This window comes from Colius striatus, chromosome Z, assembly GCF_028858725.1.
Source record: "Colius striatus isolate bColStr4 chromosome Z, bColStr4.1.hap1, whole genome shotgun sequence".
NCBI classification, from domain to species: domain Eukaryota; kingdom Metazoa; phylum Chordata; class Aves; order Coliiformes; family Coliidae; genus Colius; species Colius striatus.
The window spans coordinates 74,985,932-75,011,999 of NC_084790.1; the positions used below are offsets into that span (position 1 = coordinate 74,985,932).

Consider the following 26,068-nt stretch of genomic DNA (forward strand, 5'->3'; position numbering starts at 1 on the left):
GTTATGTTTTGGGGTTTTATGGTTATGTTTTAGTTGATGTTGCATTAAATTCTTTTCTGTTTTCTTCCCCAAGCCCAGTGGCCTGGTCTGTTTTGTCCTGAACCTTAAGTGGCAACTAAGCTCTCCCTGCCTTTTGGCAATCCTCAGGTCTTTGGTACTTGAGGCTAATCGTGGTCTTTTGTTCCCTGATGGGCCTAAACCATTACAAAGCCTTTAGTTGTTGTGATGGTACAAGTTAGGCCAGTTTGATGCCTTGATTGAAAAAAAGAAAGCAAAAAAACAAAACAAAACAAAACTGTTGCTGGAAATTAAATATTTAGTAGAAAAATCTATTTGTTAAATCTTTCCTGTGGGGATTGTCTGGCTTCAGCTCTGTGATACACCTGTCACTGAGTCAATGTTTCATAGAAAGGATGCAGTTGGAAGAGGCCTCTGGAAACCATCTAGTCCAATCCTCTTCCTCAAAGAGGGCAGGTAGAGCAGATATGCTGGAGTCAGACCCAGCTGGGTGTTTAATATCTCCAAGGATGAAGACTCCACAAAGTCTCTGGAGGACAAATTCCAGCATTGGATCACCCTTGGAATAAAAAAGAGTTTGTATGTTTCAATAAATTTTCAAGTATTTCAAGTTTGTGGCCATAGTCTCTTGTCCTTTCTCTAAGAGTAGTCTGGCTCTGTCTTATTTATTCCTCTTCTGCCAGGGATTATACACATCAATAACCCCACCCCAAGTCTTCTGTGCTCCAGGCTCAGTAGACACAGACCTTGCAACCTTTCCTGACAGGCTATATGCTTCAGTCCCTTCATGATCTTTGTGGCACACCATTGGGCTCACTTCAGTAAATTAATCTCTCTCATACTGGAGGGATGAGCACTGGACCCAGCACTCCAGCTGAACTTCACCACTGCCAAGCAAAGGGGAAACATCACTTGCCCTGATGTTTGCCATCACAGACTGTTTGCTCTTGTCATCAGGAGCAAAGCCACATAACTGACTCTCCCTCTGATCTCAGTTCATTACCTCTTCTGAGATCCTGACAACACAGGTCCTGTTGTGTGGAGTTATTTGCCACTGTGTTTATTGGACTAGGGCATTCATGAAGTATTGACCAGCTAACCCCAAACCTTGCTTGTTTTCAACAAAGCAACTACTTTGGAATAACAAGTAGTGTACACAACAAATCCAGAACACAGGGCCGGAGTGAGCACATTTCCACACTCATTTCTCCGGTTCCATTCACTCACATTCATTTACTCACATTCTCAAACCTGAGGCTTTTTGGCAACTTTAGAAGATATTCTTTTTTTTCACCTCCTTGTGTTTAGGAAATTGGAAGGAAGAACTCAATACTGTCTGAAACTTCACATTCAATGCAAGGTCTCCCTTTACCTTCCTAAACATCGTACAAGCTGGAAAGCATAAAACACTCCACAATAATTTTGTTTTAAACATGGGGAGACACACTTTTTTCACATTTCACTGTAAGAAGATAGCCATCTTTTTTCTCAGCTTAAAGCCTCTGTTTGTCAGTAAAGCTATTTGCCCAGTCATCCTGAGCAGTTATCATTGCTCAAACTCCTAACTGCACAGAATACTTCCTTGCTGAAATGCATCTTTGACATAACCCTAATTAACTCCATAGGCATCTGAATTTTGCTTCTAAATTGATCTCTCACAGTAAAAAGTAACTTTAGCAGTAGATTTATTAAAGAAATGTCTTCCCACTTCTATCATAGGAAATATTCACCTGGCTTATTTATTGTATTTCATTACAGTTCTCTTCCTGAAGCTTTCCGTAAGTATACATAGCAAGAAATACATTGATTTAGCTCAACTGATGAGGGGTTTTTTCAACAAATCAAAACCACAAAACAATGCCCTTTTTTTCCTGTCTTTGATCCTACAAAAAACAAGAATCACTGGAACTTCAGTAAACCAGTTATCACTAACAAAATGGGTGCACTTCGAAGCACTACAAACAGTATGTTCTGGCTAAAACTCATCCAGAGAGATACTCCACTTGGGCACCCCAACTCTCTTCTGTACATCTGCTCCCCTCTAGTGTACATATTCAAACGTGTTCCTCTCCATCTTTCCACCCAACAAACCTATAAAACTAAAAAAGCTATTTACCACATTTAAACAGATTGAGTAATTCTAAATTTTTCTGGCCTTTACACCCTGTCCAAGTAGAACAAATTACAATGCATGCTTTGAGGTTTTTCAGTGCTATTTTTTTTCTTTTCCCTTCCCGTCTCAAAATAACAACACAAATTAAATGGAAAAAAATCTGTATTCATTTTTTTAATTACTTCTGGACTAAGACCAAGTTTCTAAGTGGAAGCAAATTTTTACATCCAAGTTATAATCTCTGAAAAATGGCTTATAATGAGAAAGTTGACACAATTAAGTGGAATGACATGAACGGCGCCAATATAATGTAGTCAAAACATGTGGGAAATAAAACACTTGGTTTCACAAGAATATGAAATTCCCAACTCAGAATAAAGTATAAGTCTGTTATTTATGGGATTTTACCAAAGATAGCAATTTTTCAAAACATACAAGCGCTTCAGGGAGTATAGGATTCAATCACAATTCAAAAGCTCTTCATTTGAGACAAAGGGATTCACAGGCCACAGGGGCTTACTTCTTTCCTTCCTCCAGAAACTCACGTGGGATTAGCCCCAAGTGAATAACGGTTATACATAAAATAAGACTTAAAAAAATGATCTTCCTAGCAGAAGCATTCAAAACCCAATGTGAAATCCAAAATGTTATAAACCACTTAAGATTATGAGCTCTTTACTAATCATGCAGCATGGGAACCATAACAAAATACCTTTTTAGGAAGAGAATGGGAGTTCACATACCCTTTGCAAGTCAGCAGAGGTAGTTTCAATGGTTACATGAAGCAGAGCCTGGGATGAGCTACTATCATGTTATTCTTTATTAGTTATTTATGTTGTATTCAGTTCTTCGCAAAAGAGACTTTTGGATGTACAGTTGTAGCCTTCTGCCATTTGTTCCAGCCAATTCCTAACTCCTCCCAAACTCTTAATGATAGTATGGATAAGATCTGTCAACACAAACCAAACCACTGAGTGAAAAAACGCAATGAAGCAGTGACATAAGGCTAGAAATGCAGAAAGAGTTAACTGCACTTTTACAAATCACTGTGGGAAACACAGAAAAAGGAAATGCTTAAGAGCAATGTGAATAGGAAGAGATGGATTAGTGAAACAATGGATTAAGTCTTCTCTTGAGGACAAGAAAAAGGGCATGGAGCAGAACGCTACAGAAGACATTTGTAGAGCTCTGTCTATTATCTTTGATAAGGCAGAACAGGAAGGAATAGCCACAAAGAGCAAAAGCAGCAAGAGGGGATGGAAACTGACTCTTGCTCAAGACAGGTAAATACTGTGCATCTTGGGTAAAAAGAGCAAACAGAAGTTAAGGAAAAAACCTACTAACTAGTGTTTCACAAAAAGTGTCACTCTCTGCCTTTCTTCTTTCCTGCCCCTTCAGGCATTTTTGCTGGCAGTGATCTGTCTCATCTGTTTGATAGACGGATCCATTCTTGAATGCAAGCACAACCGTTCTTCAAAAGTCTTACTATTAAATGTCACTTTATTCTTAGCTGTTTTAGCAGGCATCGATGTCTTTTTCAGGAGGAAACTATTAGGAAATTTCACCTGGTATGCTGCTAGCAATATTGGTTTCACTGATTGTTTCACACATACAAAAGCCTGCAGCCTCTTGGTTCTAGTTACAAAGTCTGCTGTTGTCAGAAATCAACTTCACATCCGCACATTTTAAACAGGAATGGCCAATTGGTCTCTCCGTCGTTAATACTTAAAATCCTGCTGACATCTAGTGGCTGTGTGCACGCGGGCACATCTCTGCAGCTCAAATTCAGTCCTCTGTCAGAGTCCAGCAACATTTCTTACCCTCTGGAGGCAAGAGGATTCAGCTGCAACTAATCAAACAATGAAAATGCATCCTAGTTCTGCAGAGATTGTGCATTAAATAAAAAAGTTTAAAAAAAAAAGGAGTGGAGGAAAATACTATTATTCACTTTTTGTAGATGAAAATGACCATGGGATTTTAAAAGGAATTAGAAGACAGATCATTAAAAGCTGATGGGGTCAAGACTGCAACTAACTGAAGCTGAAGAGAACTAAAGAAGTGTCTAATCTTCTCAAGAAATATCAGGTGCTGGAAAATTGCCATATTTGATGAGGTGGAGTGAGGTATATCCAATACTGACCTTAGGCAATGACTACTCATTGTCAGCCAACAGCCCCCATGCTGTGCACGGCTGCTCACTGGCTCTGCACGAGAGCACCACTACTCCCGGTATGAGCAGGCAGGAGACTTTTTGAGTCGAAGTGTCTTAAGTCATCCATATACAAAGAGAATACACCCAGGAGAAGCAGCTTGACCTTGAGAAGCCCCAAAGGTAGCTAAAAAGGAGCCAGAAACCTGTCCAGGGAAAAGTTTAACAAACATTAGCAATGCCTTGTCCTGTCACATCTGGACAGTTAGCTTTTTGTAGAGATCTATAAGCACTAAATAAAAACCAAGCAAGTATAAGAAAGTTCTGCAAAGAAGCACACAGATCTTATTTGGCCTCCAGATTGCAGCTCTGCTCACTTCAACTGCCACAAAACTGAGAAAATCTAGATACATCTCCAACAAATTAACATACTGGGGGAAGAGTGGCAAGACAGCTGCCTGGCAGAAAAGGACCCAGAAGTGATCAGCAGCCTCTCAACATGAGCCAGCAGTGTGCCCAGGTGGTTGAGATGGCCAATAGCATCCTGACTTGTATCAGCAATAGTGTGACCAACAGAATGAAGGAAGTGCTTGTCTTCCTGTACTCTGCACCGCTAAGGGACACTGAGGTGAGGGTGTCCAGAGATTCTGGATAATTCTGGTGAACAATTCTGGTGAAGGGTCTGGAGCACAAGTCTGATGAGGAGCAGCTGAGGGAGCTGGGGGTGTTTAGTCTGGAGAAGAAGATGCTGAGGGGAGATATGAGTACTCTGTACAACTATTTGAAAGGAGGTTGTGGTGAGGTGAGAGTCAGTTTCTTCTCCAAAGTAACAAATGATAGGTTCTCAAATTGCTCCAGGGGTGGTTTAGATTGGGTATCAGAAAAAAAAAATTCTTCACCAAAAGAGCATTTCTTTTCCAAGTGCTGCAAGTGTCTCAGCATCACTGTGGCAGCCAGCAGAACAGAGTACTTAAGCTTATTTGCAATTATTTGTCATCACAAACTAATACTCCAGGAAGACTTTATTCTTTTCACAACAGAGTCCTTCATAAAACATGGAGAAGGTTGACCTCTAAAAGACCAAGAAGGTCTCTAGAAGGTTTAGAAACACTTTCAGAGGAAAAGATTACAACTCAATAATGCAATGTTATTATAGGCCACCACATACGTTTAGATTTCCAGTTCTACAAGTAGTATTTGCAATGACCTTGCTACCATACAACATTACCAAGTCCAACTGCATGGAATTGGGACTTAGTGCCTGTCACAGGTGATATATTAGGAGAAGTTATTGTTATGGGCTTAACTCAATAATTACAAAACTATGATCAAACGGAAACTATGATTGAATAGAAATCAAATTGTGATTAAGGTACAATTTAATGGTAGAATCTTAGAACGGTAGGAGCTGGAAGGAGCTTGTCTGTCCATAAGCTAGTAGTAACTGTTGTTACAGTATGCTTTTAATCTAAGCTGTGCATGTTGAGGAAAATCAATCAATCAGTCTCCCGTGGTATATGTTGGTAAGTTTAAGGGATGAGTAAGCTCACCAAACTAGTATTTTAGACAAGGCAATAAAAACCAAGAGGATGGAATTTCTGGTCCCAAGTAGAAAGGACTACCTGAGTATGATCCCAGTTTGTCTGTTCTTTTTTAAAAAAAACTATTTGCAGTAAAAGAAGAGAGAAGTGGTCTTAATGGGGTGGCTCATTGTTAAAAGGCACTGAAAGACCAGGGTGTGCTGCCTGCTTGGAGCTAAGATCTAAGACATGGCTGAGAGAGTGCCATATCTTGTCAGGGATGTGGGCTAATATACCCTACTCCTCTTCCACATGAGCATGAATGAGTAGCAATCTTACTAAAATCATTCCTTAGTTCTAATCCATGACGATGCAGAAGGCCGACCACTCTGAGCGAATGTCTGACTGTGGAGAATCTCCTTGTACTCATTCAAGAAACTCATCTGCTTAAGTAAGTGTGCAGACAATGCAGGGACTAACACACACAGCCTGAAGAACAGGCAAAAGGAACTGGAGATGTGGTGAGGATACAGGGCCATGATCTCATTGAATTTACACAGACACAGTGGGACACCTCCATATCTGAAGCACAGCCATGAATGGCTATGTGCTATTTAGGAAGGACAGGTAAATGAGGTGAGGAGGTGGAGTTTCTCTCTATGTCAGAGAGCAGTTAAAGTGCACTGAGCTTTGCCTGGGTGGGGATGACGGGCAAGTTCAGTGCTTGTGGGTGAGAATTAAAGGGCAGGGAATGTGGGTGATACTGTTGTGTGAGTTTACTACAGGCCAGCTGATCAGGAGGAGGAAGTGGATGAGGCCTTCTACAAACAGCTGAGAGCTGCCTCACAGACTCAATTGCTACTTCTCATGGGGGACTTCAACCACACTGATATGTGCTGGCAAAGCCACTCAACCAAGTACACATAGTGACTTCCTGTCACAGGTGATCGAGGAACCAACAAGGAGAAATGTGGTGCTGGACCTTGTGCTGACAAGTAAAGAAGGTCTGGTTGTGGACATGAAGATGGGAGGCAACTTTGGCTGCTGTGACCTTGAGATTTTGGAGCAAGATCCTGTGTTGAAGAAGCAGGACTCAAAGCAGGATTGCGACCTTGCACTTCAGGAGAGCTCTCTTTGGCCTCTTCAAAGACTTTCTTGTAGGAATCTCATTGAGCAGGATTCTAGAAAGTAGCAGTGCCCAAGAAAGCTGGTCAATCTTCAAGCACCACTTCCTCCAAGACCAAGATCAGTGTGTCCTCAAATGTAGAAAACCAGGAAAAGGAGGTAAGAGGCCAGAATGGATGAACAAGGAGCTACTGGAGCTACTCAAGGAGGAGAAAGAAGGCTACGTAAGGTGGAAAAGGGGCCCAATTGCTTGAGAAGAGTATAGGAATGTTGCCAGAGCATGTAGAGATGAAACCAAGAAGGCTAAAGCAATTTTGGTATTAAACCTGGCAAGCAAAGTTAAGGAAAAAAAAAGAAGGGCTTCTTCAAATAAATCAGCAGCAAAAAGAAGATTAGGGAGAATATGAGCCCTCTGTTGAACAAGGACGGTGTCCTGATGACAGAGGATGCAGAGAAGGCTAAACTACTGAATGTCTTCTTTGCTTCAGCCTTCACTGCCAAGGGTAGCCCTCAGAAAGCCCAGTCCCTAGAAGACAGTAGGATAGTCTGGATAATGGAAGACTTTCCCTTGGTGTAGGAGGACTGAGTTAGAGACCTGTTAGGCAAGCTAGACACCTATAAATCCATGTGTCCTGATGGGATCACAGATTCACAGAATCATAGAATGGTAGGGGTTGGAAAGGACCTTTAGAGATCATTTAGTCCAACCCCCCTGCAGAAGCAGGTACACCTAGATCAGGTCGCATAGGGACATGTCCAGGTGGGTCTTGAAGACCTCCAAGGAAGGAGACTCCACAACCCCTCTGGGCAGCCTGTGCCAGGGCTCCCTCACCTGAACAGTGAAATAGTTTTTTCTTACATTTAAGTGGAACTTTTTGTGTTCCAGCTTCATCCCATTACCCCTTGTCCTATAACTACCTACTATAGAAAAAAGGGATGCTCCAACCTCCTGACACTCACCCTTTAGATATTTATACATTTTAATAAGATCTCCCCTCACTCTCCTCTTCTCCAGACTAAACAGCCCCAGTTTCCGCAGCCTTTCCTCAAATGAAAGATGTTCCGTACCCCTGATCATCTTGGTGGCCCTGCACTGGACTCTCTCCAGCACTTCCCTGTCCCTCTTGAGCTGAGAAGCCCAGAACTGGACAGGACTCCATATGAGGCCTCACCAGGGCAAAGTAGAAGGGGAGAAGAACCTCCCTTTACCTGCTGGCCACACTCTTCTTGATGCGTCCCAGGATGCCATTGGCCTTCTTGGCCACGAGGGCACATTGCTGGCTCATGGCTAGTTTATTATCAACCAGGACTCCCAGGTCTCTCTCTGCAGTAAGTAGTAAGTACTATTTTTGTTACTGCTGTTTTTCCCAATAGAAACATGTTTTTCTTGCTGCCTCCCTTTGCAACTTTTATCAAAGTTTTCTTCAGAAAAAAGTTGCTGATCCACACGTAACATGTCAACAATTTGTTGTACAGGGTTAGCTAGCTGGAATGGAACTTATTGCATTTCAAAACAATAACTGAATAGGTTTCCTTTCATAATGGGACTTTCTCTGACACATATAGAATCATTTAGGTTTGAAAATGATCTTTAAGATCAACTGTAGAGAGATGACGTATCTTCCTTCTCTGATTTGTTCTGGTTTTAGATTCAAGTCCCAGAGACTTAAGTTTTGAACGCATATCATGATGGCTTTTTCTTGATTCATCTAGCATCGCTTCCCTTTTGTGTCTGAGATATATTTATAGTCTTGGTTTTCTTGCTTTTGTGGACTGCAATGCAAGACTTTAACTTATGATGGTGCTTTAGGACACACAACATTTTGTACTATGAAAAACAGGAAATAGATTTTGTCTCTGTTCTTCTGATACAAAAATATTAAAAATAAATAGCTTTATCATCAGTGAGTTACTCAACATAAATGGTAATTAACTGTGGTTTGACAACGATTTAAATAACGATTTAAAAGATGAATTAGACAGTAGTTAAGCATTCTGTTATTTACTATCTTTCCAATAATTAATCTACAGCTGTGTGTGTATATACATATCTATATATATCTAAATGTCACTAGCACACAACATACTTTTAAGCCGAATGTAAAATGTCCCTTACCTTGCTGTAGATATCAGAAGCCAGGCAAAGGTTGTCTGAGCCTCAAGCAGTAACCTTCAGAGGCATCCTTTCTCAAGTGGAGATTGCCACCGTGCAGCCCACTGCCATACCAGAGACCTCACTGGGCTCAGGGAGGCTACAAGTATTGAAAGTGTAACGGGATCAGACTTGTGATCGACTCCCCCCTTGATGTTTGTGCACATGCGCAGCTGTGGAAGTTTTAGTTTTCTCTAGTCCCAGCTTGGCCAGTGCTGTTATCTCCTGATAAGATGCAGCCGAGGCTCCTGGGTCCCTGAGAAGATGCAACCTTGTGTGGTTCTCACGGTTTGCAGGGCTGGTGTCAGTCAGGCCTTTGTGTTGGTGATGCCTGAACCAAAGCACGAGGCACTCAGAGTGAGGACATCCATCACAGTACCATTTACAAACTTACCAGTACACACATATGCTGCACTAACCTACAGTTATAACGTCAGTATTGTTATTGGCCTAGAACTTGCATACTTACAGAACAGACATTTACATAAAGATATGAATAAATATTTGTTAGAGAAAACATAAAATCAAACATTAAAACGTTAATTATTGAGGTTTACCCAGAAAATTAAAATCTCATTCCTCTGTAATATTATATAAACTGTTGAAGATTTACCAACATGTTGCCAAAACTGTTTTATAGGAAGGTTTTTAATTCATATCTCATATGCTTTTGATGTGAAAAGCAGTGATGTATTTTATCCACACACATTGCAAACATGTTGCATTCAATCACTTTTCTGGAGAGAGTCCAGCACAAGTCTGCCAAGACTATCAGGGGACTAGAACATCTTTCTTATGAAAGGCTGCAGGAACTGGGGCTGATTAGTATAGAAAAAGGAAGACTAAGAGGTGACCTCATTAACACTTGCAAGTACTTAAGATCTACGCTTGCCCTACACAGCCTCAGAGGACTGACCCACAATAAATCAGGGTAACCAGTTCTACTAGGGTATACATAGGGATGGCAAATTACTGTTCTTCAAAGGCTGTTTTGAATAGACAGGAGGGCATTCTTTACATCATAAACACCACTCATGTCCAACTTGGCACTTAGGAACTTCTCTGACTACTCAAGCAATTGAGTTTTCTTTCCATTAACCAAACCACTGCAATTACAAATACCTTTGTTCATATTTACCCCAGGAATTGTCTCTCTGTGGTATTTTCTGAGTTGTTAAGAATGACTTCAGAGTAAAGCATATGTCTAGAACTTTCACTGCAGAAAATCATCCTAGTTTTGTGAAGTACACATGTTGGCAAGAATAATCCAACTATTTAAAATACATTTTATCGCAATTAAAAAAAGGCATATTATCATTAACTGCTTGGTGTTAGTAATCACAGCTGTATCATTAGGGTCCAATCGCTAAGATATTCCTTGCCTTGCGTTAACATTAGTGTAGCCAGAGATCCTTTAGGATTGAAATTCTGCCTCCTTCAAAAGGATAATGTTTTGAGACCTCAACCCAACCTCAGGATGAGTTCCTTTCTCATTAATCATCCCATCAATGAAGAATATACAGATTCTTTGAAGGCAAAAATGAAGCACAATAAAAACTACATCAAGCAGCTCTTACTAAAAAATAGGTAACATGTTAAATGAAGGGTAGTATCAAAGGAAAAGCTGTCACCAAATTCTCAGCCTTGAAGTCATCCCCATGACCAATGAATGGCATGTCTCTCTGCTCACAAGACAGTAAGATTTAAGCTTTCTTGATAAACCATTACTAAGCAAAGGACCATTTACTTCAGTTCTTCTGCTTCATTCACAACAGGAAAAGCACTGCCTGTCAGATTGCTCTTCCATACATAGTCACCAGAGCTACAAAGACCCATCATTTCAGCGGATTGCAGTGAACGAGAAACGGATAGGACACAATGACCTTCCATCAGCCCCAAACTCCATTTCTTCCCTTCGAGCTACAGTCATTTCTCCTTCTATTGCTATAAATTGTTAAACTTGAAATTACTTGAAGGAAAATGTGTTAAGTTCAAGACTACAATCAGTTAATCCACTTCCTAGAAATGTCACAGAAAGCACAAGAAAAACAAATATCCATCCTAAAGAAACCTAAACTGACCTCATTGACTAGGGCTAAGCAATAAATGGGCCAGCAGCTTTTTTCTGTCTAATCTACTGTTACATTTATTTCCAGATCAAAAGGAAACTCACTCAAAAAGCCATTTTCTTAACACTGGCAACTTACCAGGCACTTGCCCTCTGTTTGACATTTGAAAGTATGTTTGTAACTGCTGCTTCCACATTTAACGTAACTTACTCTTCTGTCGTGGTGAAAGATTTCTAACCCTCTGGGCAACAGAGTCAATCCTCCATGCACCAACATGGACTGAGATGATTAAGTTTTCAAATTTCCAAATTTGCTACAACAGCTGCAAGAAACAAAGAGCAGTTTCCATAACAACTTAATAATCTGAATTTCTATTAAAGGTAACACTACAACAGGACTCTTCATTTATTTCCAAGTGTTCAAACTGTTGTAACACATATACCATTGAATTTTTTTTTTTTTATTTGAACATTAAGGTAATTACAGTTGGAGGGCTCATATTTCCAGTAGTCTCTCTGCAACAGATACCACCAGAGCAAAACATGAAACATTCCATATGGTTAACAACATGAGTCACCAGAATAACAATCATTAATTCTTTTGGTAACATACCACATTAGTACATAAAAGGGTCATTTCCTTTAAAAGAAATATCAAACTTAGTACTGCATTTGTTAATTTCATTATAAACATCTCTACATAAGAGCAACATCATACATGACAGTTTGATTTATCACACATATGGTACTTCGGCAGCTCTAACTGTGATATATTTTCCTCCCTAAGCTCCACAGTAGATTTATTTTATAAAACATATTGCTAATATGTCCTGCATCAACGTCAAGAATTAATGCATCCTTCTTTTGCCATTTCAATGGGAAAGGGAGTAATGTTTTCTCTCCCCTATTATACAGCCCTCTCATACATGCGCAATTGTCTTCTGTGGACACTTCTACATGTACCAAAACTATAACTTCGTCTGCAGTAAAATAATCTTTATTCAAAAAAACCCAAATTTTCTATTTAAATTAGGAAGACTATAGCTGTAGATGAATACAAAACAATCAACTATTTATTTTAAAATAACATTGAATGTGTCAATTTTTTAATCAAGTGACAAGCACATCTGTCATCTGAGGTGCAATAAATTCCCTCACAGTTCAACTCATCCCATTTGGAGTTTATTTTTGAAAGTGACCAGTTCATTTAGTTACCTTTTCTGTAGGACATCCAGGCAGATGTTAAGATTGGCTCATGTAAAGCAGATGATATTTTATCATTAATACAGACAGGAATAACTGGCAGATGGAAGATCATTTTTAAACACACAAGCTAAGATAAATCAAACTGTTGCAACTTTTATCAAGTAAACTGAGACAAACAGCTCCAGTAATTATCACCACAAATTCAGCACGGGGGTCATCTATACTAAGAACCAACAGTTCTTGTTTAACAGTTACTCACTTCTTTGAACATCTCCATCAGCAGTTTTAATTACTATATTAATATCTTATAATAATCACTACATTAAACCTTTTTCCCTTATTCCCCACAAATTTAAATCCCCACTCTCCTGAACACAACTGTATTGTACTCTGATAAGCAATTTCCATCCAATGACCTACTACGACAGTAATCTAACCAACAGTAATATTGTTCCCTTTAGTAAAATCACATACTTTAAAGGAGCCACATGAAAGTTTTGAGGTAAAATGGGTGAATCTGGTTGCAAAATTTCATATTTAAAGGGAAAAAAAAAGACCATACATACATATCGCAAACAGAAAACACCTAGAATCTGTTGATAATGATCTGAAGCAATTTATTTCATTCACTCATCTGTGCAATTTCAGCAGATATTTCATGTTTATTTTATTTGGTCCAAACACCCTACATGCTTGTTAAGTGTCACTCAAGAAAGAATGATGTGCCCCAAAATGCATTTGCCACTACAAACCATCTCTTCCATCTTTTTATTCATCCCCATGCAGCTCTTAAAAACTCAAATTTCCAGAGCTACAGAAAACACACATCTTAACTTTATTTGTAGTAAGTCAATAATTGTTCCAAGTTAAAAAGCAGGTAGAGGTATCTGATAGAATATTAAATAATATAAATTTGATGAAGTCACATTTCTTCACCTGTCAACACCTATTTGTATTGAATTACAAACTCTTTAACACAGAAATAGTCTCCATGTGGCAGTTCCACATGTCTGCAATATAAACAACTATAATAAGATATCCCCAAATAAAACAAATATTAAAACTGTGTATAGATTAACAGGATTTTAATCTACACAATGTTTAACACTCATTATGAAGTCTTAAACTGTCAAATTTCATTGTTGTTTCATCACCTTGTTTTGAGTAACTGCATTTAAGTCAGAAAATACACTCTCCTCCGATTCTGCTAACATTTATTTCATACATTTCTTCATTGCAGCTTTGATCTTTCACCATTACCTTCAATACTGGCATGCCCCTTATCTCTTCCAAGTTCTACTCAAACACCATTTTCTCCCTTCTTCATTCCATTGTTTGTGACATCTACCATGAAGCCCTTCAACTGGGGTAGCTTCTACTCTAACATAGCTTCCACAGGACAGAAGCTTCTCTTATCAGGATAGTACAATGGTTGACAAGCCAAGTTCACTACAATCATGATCCACTCTGCCCCAGCGCTCCATTGCACACGCTGAATAACTTCTGTACAAAAGACAAAAGCTGTGCACATGTAAGCCTCATAAAGCAAGCCAAGTCAAGTGGTCTGGGAGGGCAGTGCAGACAGAGCAGGAGCATTACAGCCAACCATTTTGGCTGAGGCGGCTTTAATCCTGTTTGACTGTTTAACCTGTGTTACAGCCTAACTCAAGCATAGTTCTTTATGCAATAATCTCAAACAAACAAAAGTCCTACAGGGACAGGTTAACTGTTCTTTTCTATTGAATGACTAGTTAGTATGTGCTCAAGAATCAATTTAATGCAGAGATTGAAAAGGGAACCTAACTAATAACCACATTTGGAGATTTTAAATACTATTTTACTCTGAGGTATATGTCTATTATTGTAAAAGTTTATGCATCACATTCTAAAATCTAGGGCCCAAGAAAAAAAGGCTAACTGTATTTTCTAAGACAAGCAAGCTATAGAAAAATGGAATAAATTGCAAGTGGCTTGTATTCAAGTGTTATTGTTTAGCATAACACTTCATGCAAGTAATGCAAAAGGTCTATATGCTCAAGATTGTATACATCTGAATAAATAGGGTAAATCAGCAAATACAGTATTTAAAATTATCTACAAAAATGTGTGTTTCACCAAGTATTCAGTTTCTATCAAGTTCTAAAGCAGAAAGCTGTCAGGGTAATACCAAAGAGTATGAAATAAAACAAAACATGAAGTGAAGACATTTTAAGAAATCTCCTCAGAAAACAAGTTCCTATTAACCGCTAACTAAAATGAAACTAAGATAAAAGTCTATTACGTGGCCTTAGCAGCAAACATCCTCAATCAAAAGGCCATAAACAAATATGTTTTACATATTATTTGATTTTTTTTTTATTTTACACCATGAGGTGAAAGCAACACATCTCCTTTTAGTAAAGTATACACAAATAGCCTCACTCGGTATACACTTTTAATGCACATAAAAAAAGTATCCATCTTACAAATTGTTTTGCAATCCAAATATACAGTAGCTTGGAAAACAATATTTTTAGAAGACAAAAGCCAATGTAAAAAGAACGCTTAAACAACTAAAATGATAAACGTTTCTGTATGGCTTTGTCTTTACAGTTTTCTTACTGCATCATCAATATCAGAAATCTGTTCCTTCAGCTGGTTCCACTGTTCTGGATTTAAAGAAATACCTGAAATGCATTAAAAAATAAACACTTAAGGCAAAAAGAAAATTGTGATGCAGCACCTTCATAATTACTATCAAGGCTGGTTCCACACACAAAGTCTATGTCATTACTGTCAATGCTTGAGCTACTTCAACAACCATCTCAGTTAAAAAGTGAAAAGGGCTCATTTGTAACAGTTTAGATTTTAGTGTATCACTGAAAAGTTTACATTACAAAAAAACCCCAAATACAGTGTAACAAATTCATTCACAACTATTAGGTTAAACACAGGAAGCGAACTAAAGTGCTATCCTTGATAGCAGGAGTCAAAAAGGCCCTGGGTGAGAAGCAGGAAATCATCTGTATAGTTTGGCTCCTAAAAGCTGTACTTTTATGAAATTCTAAGCACTTGTAAGCTACCATTATTCAGTTTGGGTTCTTTTTCCTTTCCTGTTTCTTAAAGCACTGTAAATAACACACAGTGTAAGTAACATTTTGGAGTCTCACATTCCACTCCCAAGCACTCACAAACCAACATGGGATTTATTTTTTCACTTCCAGTTCACTATAGTTTCTAGTGATATTCTACTAATAATCACTTCAGTGCCTCATAACCCATCTCCCCAGTTCTAAATTTGTACCTCCTCAAGCTTGTGTCCAGGCACACACTTCTTTTCTGCTCTAGTCTCCTCACTCTTCTACTACAGTGTCTATGCCAACTCTACGCAAGTACAGACTCATAGGCCTACCTCTCATACTCTCCAGTCAGGCTCTTCTACTATTTACCCCCACTCTCCCCCCTCAGTGATCAGGCTACCTTCATAGTTTTCTCCCTGTACGTAGAGCAGTACCTGAAAATAGACGAAACTTTGAATTCCATTTTTGGGGCTCATTGCTGTTCTTTCTCTTAATCTATCACTGCTATCTCATCAAGTACCACCATAATTTTAAGCAGTCTGCACGAAGCTAGTCTGAGCAGTTTTACATTGATCTTCTGAGGTCAGGTTTCTTCAGAGAACAGTTAGGCCAGGTGTGATAATAATTACTAAGGGACCAAATGCTATCAAGATGTCCCTGAATCACACACCACATGAAGTGCATGCATTTTGGACCTTTTGTTTGAAACAACCTGACACAGGAAGATGTTTGGGGGGTGGGAGACTGTCTTTTTTACTAAAGAATTTCAGCTGCTTATATTGTTTTTAAGATACTCAGATAAGTGCATAAGTGCATCGGATAACAATTACGCTCATATATTATCCCAATAAAATTGAGAGCTTTTTGCCACATTGATAATCACTTCTATGTACATCACGTAATTTGTCCTTGGCTGTGGTTTGCGCCCCAAGGTTTGCCATTCAAATTGCATATACTTTTGACTTTTTTACCTCAGAACACAGCAGGTTGGAAGCCCTTAGAATTTAAGGGTAATCTTTTTAAAGTAGCAACAATAAAACCAAACAAGAAACTTCCCTGTACAATACCAGTCTCAGTGGTTATGTAAAAAATGCTAGAAATACTCCTTGGGCTTTCCAAATGTCTGTTCGCTAACCTGCTCCTGGATACAGCAGAAGAATGGAACAACTTTATGCTGATTATGTATCAAATGTCTTCAGGACAGAACATTTCACACTTACCTCCTTCCTTTGCACAACATGAAAAATCATTAAAAGCAGGATTTTCTAATATAAACAACATGACATCAAGTAAAACACTGCTACTACTACAACTATCCTCACATCCTCATCTTGCAGGTGGCAAAGTTCAGAAAATGGTTCAGTGAAGGTATGCCATACAAAGCTGGTACAGGAGTGGCAGAAAGGGTAAAGTGCTTATGCTGTGTTGAAGATTAGAAACACAGTACCAAAACATGAACACTTGAGGTATTTTCACCTCAACTAAAATCTTTATGTATTTTTCCTAAAGTCAATCACATTAAATGTTTTCATTATTTTAATCTAAAATTTGATAGAAATTGAAGGATGTGATTGTTTTAAAGAAACTGACATCGCAAATGAGTAAGTTAAGTATTTTCAGGAAATGTTGAAATAAGAAATCGAGTTGGAATAAAAGAAATTGCACTGGTTAAGTTAATCAATGTGGGGGGGGAAAAAAAGTGTGGCTATGCTTATAACACCCATAACAACTTTGCTCATATCTTGACTCCCTGTTTTTCATAAATCATGGAGGATCTATTCAGAAAAACTCAGGCCAATTAAGAAAAACTGCAGACAATGTTTTAGTATAAAATAATGTGAAACAGAACAATACCTTTTCTGCCAGGCTTCATTTCACCTTCTTGATCCATCCAATATTCTCTAATATCGATTAAGACTTTACCTTTGAAGTCACGAACACTGACATACCTCATTTTGCCAATCTGTCAAAACATATATGAAGGCCTTTTAGGTATTTTCCATGTTGCAGCATTCACTTTCCTTATCAGTACCAGATTCAGACATGTGACAATTCATGCTGCAGCTTATTTTAGACACCCGAAAAGCAACTAGATCAAAAGCTTAATGCAAAGTAGTCAGTAGGCTAATAAGCAATGACAATATAAATGGATGAACGACTTAAAATGACGTGAGCATTCAAAGCTAATTGTGAAAGTAGCTCTCCTAGAATAAAAATCTCTTTTTTTTTACATGCTTACTTCTTGCAGAAGTCACCAATTTACCATTTTCTGAAATAAAATTTTGCCTCTAGTGTAACAATCTTTGTTTGCAGCAGTTGTCAGAAAACAGGGAAAGACCTCTACTCTCAAACCCAGATTTTAGTCCAGTCCATATGTACAGAAAGCAAATTGAACATTCAGATGACAGAATCATGGTTTCTAGAGGGGTTTTTGTCTGGGTGGTTTTTTTATTTTTTTTTTTGAACACAGTGAATACAGATCGAAACAGTCAGCCATCAACTGTCCCATGCCCACTCCCAAGTCCTCATGGTATTTCACTGAACTGTAGTTAAAAGTTTATCTTATGGTTCAAGGTGTTCAAAAAACCATTCAAATCCTTCAAATTTACCAGCACAGAGTACAGTATGAATTTACTTTGGAATTCTCTACTTCCTGCACTACAGTGTCTTAACTTTATTATGAGGGCACTTTTTGGGGGAAGGTGGGCAATTGGGAGCAGTCACATCAAGAACTATTTGTTACATTATACATTCAGGTTCATTAAAGATCTTTCCAAATTTGACACAAAACTATTGCACATATATTTAAAGTATAGTATGAACTTGAGAATCAGAAATCAGATAAAGGCACAAATACAATTAATGTAAAGAAACTCTTAGAATTCTGTATGCACCTTCTGGACACACTCACAAATAAAGAACATACTCTAAAGTAAACAATTTTAAAATAAAATATTCTGTCCAGTTAAAACATTTAGTTAACTTGTGAACTTTCCTAGTTTATGCATCTTACATTTTGATACAACTTAACAAAGGCTCAAACACATCTTACTAGCATGAAGTATGAACAGAAAGGTTGAGGAATTCTCCGATCAACTAAAATCATCCAGAGATGTTTAAGTCATAAGCTGTTATTTCACAAAATACATGTAGAATTGCTATATGTTCACTTAAAGTAATTTTTCTTCTCATGCAGATCATGCTAAGTAACTGTAAAACTGATTTTTAAACAGTTTGGACATCTTTAGATACTATAAGCATGAAGCGGTTCACCTAATTCAGTAAGGCATCCTTTAAAATGAACATGACATTACAGTTTATAAGATAGCATTTTTTATTGATTTATTAAATACATACTACAAATTTAACAGTAAAAAATAAGGCATGATCTCATGGTAGCTTGTTTCTTTCAGACCAAATTTGGTACCATGCCCAACTCTGTCAGCACTGCTGGCAAAGAACATCCTAAATTGCTTACATGAACAACATTTCTTAGTTTTACCCTTCAATACTTCAGTGACTTTTAAGGTTAACTCTAAAAACAGCTTCAAGTACCACACCTTCCCTTCCGAGGGCCATTAAAGAGCAGTAGTGCACTGCCAAATAATTCCAGATTTGCTCTAAGAAATGAAATCTGATACTGAAGAAATGAAGTCTGATATAGCAGGCTACAACTACAAATACAGCAAAAGGGCTTAGGATTTTAACACTAAGACTATACGTAAGGCAAGGAGCCATAATGCAAAGTTCACATTTGTTCAAGTCATCAAATCTACCTTAAATGGAGACAGTTTCAAAAGAAAATGTTGACATCAAGTTAGGTTTTAGATCACATCTAGATGACAGTTGAATGTCCACTCTTAATTTTGAATGTTTAGTTGAACTCTATGCAAAACCTGTCACTGCTAAATGCCTTAAACAGTACAGTACAATTTTGATTAACATTAAGGCTAATAAACTCAATCAAAAATCTAGATTTAACTAAGTAAACTGATGTTTCTTGATGTTCAGTTCCTGCAACTCTTTCACAGATTGATTTATGAACCCTTCTTTTTGCACTGGTGGTCTAGAATAATTTCTCTGATCTAATAAATATCTGTATGTCTATAACCACAGTATCATTCCAAGGGTTGTATTGATTCACGGTAATCAACCTTCACAAACAAGTTCACATGCCTTTTATTAAATATTATAGCTCCTTACATTGTGCTATTCTATTGAATTACATAAATGGGAAGACACTAAAAGCATTATTTCCAGGTTTCTGTTCCTCAGAATGAAATGCATTGAACTGTGTTTCAGTTCCTTTCATGCCTGTGCAACTGACTTCCTCTAACAGTTTCAAGCGTTTTCTTCACCATTTTTCCTATTTCCAGTTTCTCTTGTTGAAATTGTATACACACTGTGCAAGTAGATACAGGAAAAAAGCATCCTTCTTTCTAACCCGGTAACTATACATATAGCATCAGAAAGAGCACAATAAAGAACCCTGTACACAGTGAGATCTGTAACAGAGTAAACTGGTTGAAATGCATCAATGACCACCTAAGTTTCATAATGATTGTGCTAAACCAAACATCTCTCCAGAACATCACAAACATATACCGATCTACTTTCAGGAGCCCGTGACAGATAAAGACATTGCACTGGGAAAACAAAAAACTTGTTTCTCTTACGTCAAAAAGAAAAATCCAAACTTTAAAACAACAACAAAAAAAAAAAAGGGGAGCAGTGCAGGGAGGGGAGACAGGAGACACAACATACAGATGGAGGACTTTAGAATACTTTTGAATTAACAATTCCAGTGAAATGTCTGATCATGCAACGTGGTTCCAATCTGAGTACTCATTAATACTGCATCCTGACAGCATTAACAAACCTTATCCAAAACAGGCATAGGTAGATGACAGGATCTGTCAAACTAACCAAAGCACATGATGCAGAGCTCACATTGGCTTGAAGCCACAGACAGGAATCTAGTGTATCAACACTAAACTCCTCCACATTAACATTAATAAAGCTTGTCCTTAGGGCCCACAGTAAGACAGCACAAACGTGATTAAGATAAATTTTCATACTCCAACTGAACTCAAATCCTCTAATAAATGCCAAAGTACTCTAGGCTGCCTATAAAAGCTAAAAAGCCCAAGTTGGTCTCTTATGCTGAATTAATTCCCTTCTACTCAAATTTTTACTATTCTTCATATTCAGTCTGAAGAACACCATTACACCAACAATAGTCTCAAACAAAAACAATAAAATGTAGATCTTTATGAAAATGCTGAATCTTCTGAGTACAGCAGTCACAATAAGCTCTTTATTAAGGGAAGTTGTAAACTTTAAGAATGCAGTCCGAGAACAACAAACCTCTTTCACATCACTTGCTGCCACTCCCACACACAACATAGACACCATGGGGCCATCCTATGAATGCTTTACAGTGTGATTTCCATCAACTGAAGCCACACTTGCAAGTTACACTGCAAAGTTACCTGCACTTCAGAGATTATTTTACTCTCACGGGAACGTAGAAAGAAGTTTCTAGTATAGAAGACACTGTCTCATTTTTCCTACACGGTTCAAAGCATACCCCAGATGAACTAAAAATACGATATTCCTCCTTCAATGAGGAAGTTCAGCTATGGCCTTCAATTGAAGCTCTCCCTCCCTGTCAAGTACATGCAAAGTGGAAACTAAGAACTGATACATTAAAAATAACCATCCTGTATTACAGTACCAGTTAAGCAGCTTTCCTCTTAAATTAGGTTTGGGTTTGGTTTTTTTTGCCAAATTACTTGGCACAGCTACAGTCCAAAACCATTTTTTTGGCCTTAATTCAGTGTTGGGACCATAAGCACTTCTCACAACTTTTAACAAATTTCAGAGTCAAAGTCTCTAACAATTTAAATTCCATTAGAGACAGTTAGTCAGAGATACTTTATGTCTTGATACACACCCCTGAAACAGCTGATTCTGAGCTACATATACTCTTGCACAGCTTTCAGCACACAGTTACTGCCTCTAATCCCAGGAACTGCAATACTCTGAAATAACCAATGCATCTTGCTACTTAAAAAACGTACATTCACCTCACCTAAAAAACAGGTACAATGTAAAAAATTACAATCTTCCCAGATGTTCAGTTAGAAAAACTGCATCACAAAATGAAGGAACATGCAAAACTTAGTCCAAGACACTGCCTTACAATACTGGATGCCAAGCTGTCCTTGACCTAGATAAATAGGAATGATGAGTCCATACTTTAGCTTCCAAGAGTCTTTCTTTCAAGAGCCTTGATTAAAAAACATGTCCATGTACAGACAGTCCTGATCTCATATTTACACTGTACTCACGCTAAGTGCTATATTTACTGACAAAGTGACTAGCCCAAGTTACGAGGGGCAAAGACATGAGTTCCAGATCAATTGCTATAACTTTTTTTTTTCACTCTTCTACAGTGCTGAAGACTGACAATGTTTTTTTCTGAGTATCTCATCTGCATGTTATTGTTGGATTCACCTTTGGGCAAGGTTTCAGCAGATCAAGCACTGTCCTGTCAAGACATTCAGATCACTTCATCAAATTTATACTGAATATGATGTGACATGTTACTGTAACCAGGCTAAGTCATCAATTTTACCTGAAACATATTCTCGTCTCTGTTACTGCTTTGCTTAGAAGAAGCTGCACCTTTTGAACTTTCACCAGTCTTTTGTTTCTTTACAGGCTTTTCTGGAGCTGCTTGCTTTTTCCGCTTTGCCTTGGAGCAAGAATTAAAAAAAAAAAACACAGAAAAACAACAGAAAAAGCATGAACTACAATTAATTCTCTAAGTTACAGAAAAGTTTATGTTAGAGGTCATGCACATTATCACCTTCCTGCTGTGAAGACAGGAATCCAATACTGTACATTTAGACTGGAATTTTAAAAGAAAATAGTCTTCAAAGGAGTCCCATTCTGTTCCTAGTGAAGTCACCTTAATACTACAGCTTAAAAGAGAACTGTATTACATCAAAACACCTTTCAAAAATCCTACTTTGTACGATCTCCATAGTTGTAATAAAAATGTGGATGGAAGTTTCACCTTCCTCTCCACTGAGCACAAAAGAAAATGCAGGACAGCTTCAATTCTTGTAAAAAGGAAAAAAAAAAAAAAAAGATAAGAAAGGATCTAGAAATCACCTCCATCAATGCTTGGGGCTTTTGTAAAAATAAGTGTCCAATCTCTGTCTACAGCAGGATAAACTATACAGGTTTCTAAAACACACAGAAAGTATAACCTGTAAATCAAATTACTCGCAGATGGTACAAAGTTACTACTTCTACTAACGGTTACACAGTAGCCATATCCATCCCACTAAAAAAGAGGAATACAAAGATATCAAAAATTGGTCTCATCTACTATAATCATATTGTGGATAACCTCTTTTAAAGGCAAATGGCTCCAACAAATATAAGAGGTTCCAATAGAAAAACAAACAAAAAGACACGAAACCTTCCTGCCCACTGAAATAGACTGTTAGAACAAGTTTTTCCAGGCACACAGTTCCCTATCAAAAAAAAAAAAGAATAAAAAAATTCACCTGACAATTTTCTGTTAAAACATCTGACAGAACACCTAATTTACATGGAGCAACCAAGTCACATCTGAAGAAATTCAGTATAACAGACCAAGTCTCTTCACTTTCACGTGAAAATGTCTGCATTATCTTCTTTAAAAAGAAGAGTTCAAGTCTATTTTCTGGTTTTTTTAAATGATATCTATACAAATTTATAAATCAAGTAACTATTAAAAATAAACAAGAACACCCAATTTATACGCTTAAAACTGTCAACATATGTTAAAATTAATCAACTCTATGACATTCAGGGCAGTTGAGCTTTTCAGTGAGAAACTAGCAGATGGTATTACAGGAAATGAAAGAGCTTGAAACAGAGAAAAAGAACATGCAAAGAAGATAAGCAAGTGGCACACAAAGGACTGGGCAAGTGGAGATTTTTCCTCTGGACAAGTAATCCAGATACCAAAAAACAGGGTGGAGTGTGTTTGTCCTCAAAAATCAGTCCAACTTCTTGCCACCAAGGGCAGCTTACATAGAGGCCTTCTATCACTTGCCAAAAGCAGCAAAGAATTGCAGCAAGCTTATGATTAAATATATTATAAAGAAATCCCTTGAAAAGAGGAAAATGCAACTTAGACCAAAAAAAGTTTACTCCAAGACAAAAAGCATCCCATTCTCTCAAACTCTAATCTTGCAAGGTGGGGATTTTTTTTTGTTTTGGAGACAGGGAGGTGTTTTGGGCTGCATATTGTATGGAATGACATGCATGTTGTGACATAATGCTCATGTAATTCCTTAACCATAGCCTGAAACAGAAAATTTAATAAAGTGGTAATAAATTGGAAATATTGTTCACCTTTTTGTCAACTTCACTATCTGAATCACTGGCGGATGAGCTTGAAGACACAAGTTCCTTTGACTTAGGCATTCTAGGAAGAGAAAAATAACATGAGAATGCTATACAACAAATATGTCTTGTTACAGCTGGAAAGCCACCTTCAAATCTGTTTGTTACAGTTCATCTTACTCAAAACCATCCTGAAGTCTTCCCTGCTTTTTTGTAAAAGCTTCAATACACACTGTATATGAGACCTCGATCACTCTTCCCTCTTATACCTCTTCTTTTTGCTGCAGCTACATTAAATGTAGTGGTTTCATTTCTCAACTCTTTACAAATGGACCATTTGTCACCAGTTTCACATACTCTTATTTATGGCTCAAATTGTAATGCAAAGAAGACAGTAGTGTCTTCCAGTTGAACTCTTTGTATTACATCCACAAATATAAACTATTTAGGCTCTAGCATCTATTACTTCTACCTGAGCATTTTGCCCACTTGAATATTTGCAAGCCACATGGTGCATAACCATCAAAGATGAAGCCAAAGCTCTTGTCAATAATACAAACATCTGAAAAACACTTGTGAACTACAGTATCGCAATTGATACTTCCACTGCAGTTTTAATACCTCAATCTATTCATTTGCCAGGTAAGCAGACATTCATTCAACTTTCCTTGAAAGTGTACTGCCAGATGTGCTTCTACACCTCTCTAGTATGCAAACTAGTGGTTAGATACTGCAGCTGCATGTTTTGTCAGCTGCTATAAACTTTGTAACAATTAAGTAGCTCATTTGTATTTTCAGAATTAAAAAAAAAAAAAAAAAAATCACCCCAGTGAGAAACCGAGTAACAAATCACAGCTAGGAAAGACTAAAGAGATATTAAAGAAGCATTGTATCACTGGTTTTTAAATGGTAGTGGAAAAAAAAACATAGGGAAATAAAAAAACTGGGTCTGAACAATGGTAATGGATCAACATGACTCTGAAGTGGGGCAACTTCTGCCGTAATAGCTTAAAGCACAACAATGGAAGCTGCAGCACTGAAAATGAACTATGCTTTGAGGAAACACAGGTAAGTCACGCTGCAGGACAGAGGTAGAGAAGAGCTGGAGTCAAACAATACAAAAATAAGCACACCAAGAACATGAAATCGTGGAGCTTGCAAGAGAAGACCGATAAGCAAGGAGCACAGGCACCAGCAAGACATCATCCCAGGGTCCATATCAGGATGGGAGAGTAACAATATGGAGGTAAGTGGGGGCAAAAACTGAGGGGGAAAAAGAAATGAGGGGTGGCAGGTGATCCTAAGGAGAGGCTGGCAGGCAGAGCGTGAGGAGACACTAAAGCAGCGGCGAGAGGGAGGGTGGAAAGAGATGGGTCAAGCAAGGACGATGGATACAGGAGAACGACGAGCCAGGCCCAACTAGCAACACCAGGTAGGAGGAACTCAGCCGCCATTTTCCTCCTGTATTCCTCCTTTCCGCAGCTCGTGTTGCCCCCTCAGGGAAAGCAGCGAAGGCCCGAAAAGAGCGGCGCGAGCAGGACATCCAGGTCCCCCTGGAGAAAGGTGGCAGCAAGTCGGCTGCCGGTCACTGGCGGCAGCCAGAAAAGGCAGCACGAAAATAAAACGGTCTGGGGTCGTCGGCGGGCAGGGTCTGATCGCGGCGTGGGGGGAACGGCGCCGGGCGGTTCCTCGCCGCCATTTTCTCCCTTACTCGAATCCCCTTTGCCCCCCCAACATGGCAGCTTCTCCTCGACAGCGGCGGCTCCTCCTCCTCCCGCCCCAGGCCCTCTTCACAGCGAGGCATCCCCCCCGCAGGGCACAGCGGGCACTCGAGGAAAAGGCCAAACCTCGCCACACGGCTGCCCAACGCGCCTCCCCCGAGCCGGCGAGGAGATACCGAGACCCTGAGCATCTGCGGCGAGGGGCAAAGAAAATGGCGGCAGCCCCGACGGGACGCGAGGGGGGACCCCAACACTCACGTCCTGCTCCACACGCGGCTCTTCTACACCACGACAGACACGGAAGTGACGCCGCGCGGAATCCCCGCCCCTGCCGTGCACCACGTGTCGGAGGCGGGGGGCGTGGGTTTAAAGGGGACGCGTTCCCTTCGTTACTCATTCCTGCCTGCCCCGCCCAGCGGCGATAGTCTTCCGCGCCCGCTGCTTTACGCCAGTCAAGCACTGACGGCAGCACAAAGGTGCCCCTGGGGCTGCGGGCAGGGCCTCAGCCGCCCCGCCGGCGGCTTGGAC

The 26,068-nt window shown here is 38.9% G+C and overlaps 1 protein-coding gene across 2 annotated transcripts; it reads right to left on the reverse strand.

Moving 5' to 3' along the window:
- Positions 1-14,772: 14,772 nt before the first annotated feature.
- On the reverse strand, positions 14,773-25,849 carry SUB1 (SUB1 regulator of transcription). 2 transcript variants are annotated; one of them, XM_062018682.1, is made up of 5 exons: positions 25,799-25,849; positions 23,829-23,901; positions 22,051-22,170; positions 17,265-17,373; positions 14,773-15,017 (listed from the first exon to the last, which is right to left on the reverse strand). In XM_062018682.1, the coding sequence occupies exons 2-5, from the start codon at positions 23,898-23,900 to the stop codon at positions 14,938-14,940; spliced, it is 381 nt and encodes a 126-aa protein (XP_061874666.1). In that variant the 5' UTR covers position 23,901; positions 25,799-25,849; the 3' UTR covers positions 14,773-14,937. The 2 variants fall into 2 exon arrangements, with proteins under 2 accessions (XP_061874666.1, XP_061874665.1); XM_062018681.1 differs by lacking the exon at positions 25,799-25,849 and adding an exon at positions 25,667-25,791.
- Positions 25,850-26,068: the final 219 nt, after the last annotated feature.

Excerpts from the sequence above, each read along its gene's own strand:
- SUB1 (XM_062018681.1), bottom strand. The coding sequence starts at position 25,731 with ATGCTCAGGGTCTCGGTATCTCCTCGCCGGCTCGGGGGAGGCGCGTTG. Across the intron at positions 22,171-23,828 it reads ATAGTGAAGTTGACAAAAAG|GCAAAGCGGAAAAAGCAAGC; the intron begins GTGAACAATATT and ends TCTTGCTCCAAG. Across the intron at positions 15,018-17,264 it reads AATGAAGCCTGGCAGAAAAG|GTATTTCTTTAAATCCAGAA; the intron begins GTATTGTTCTGT and ends AATGCATTTCAG.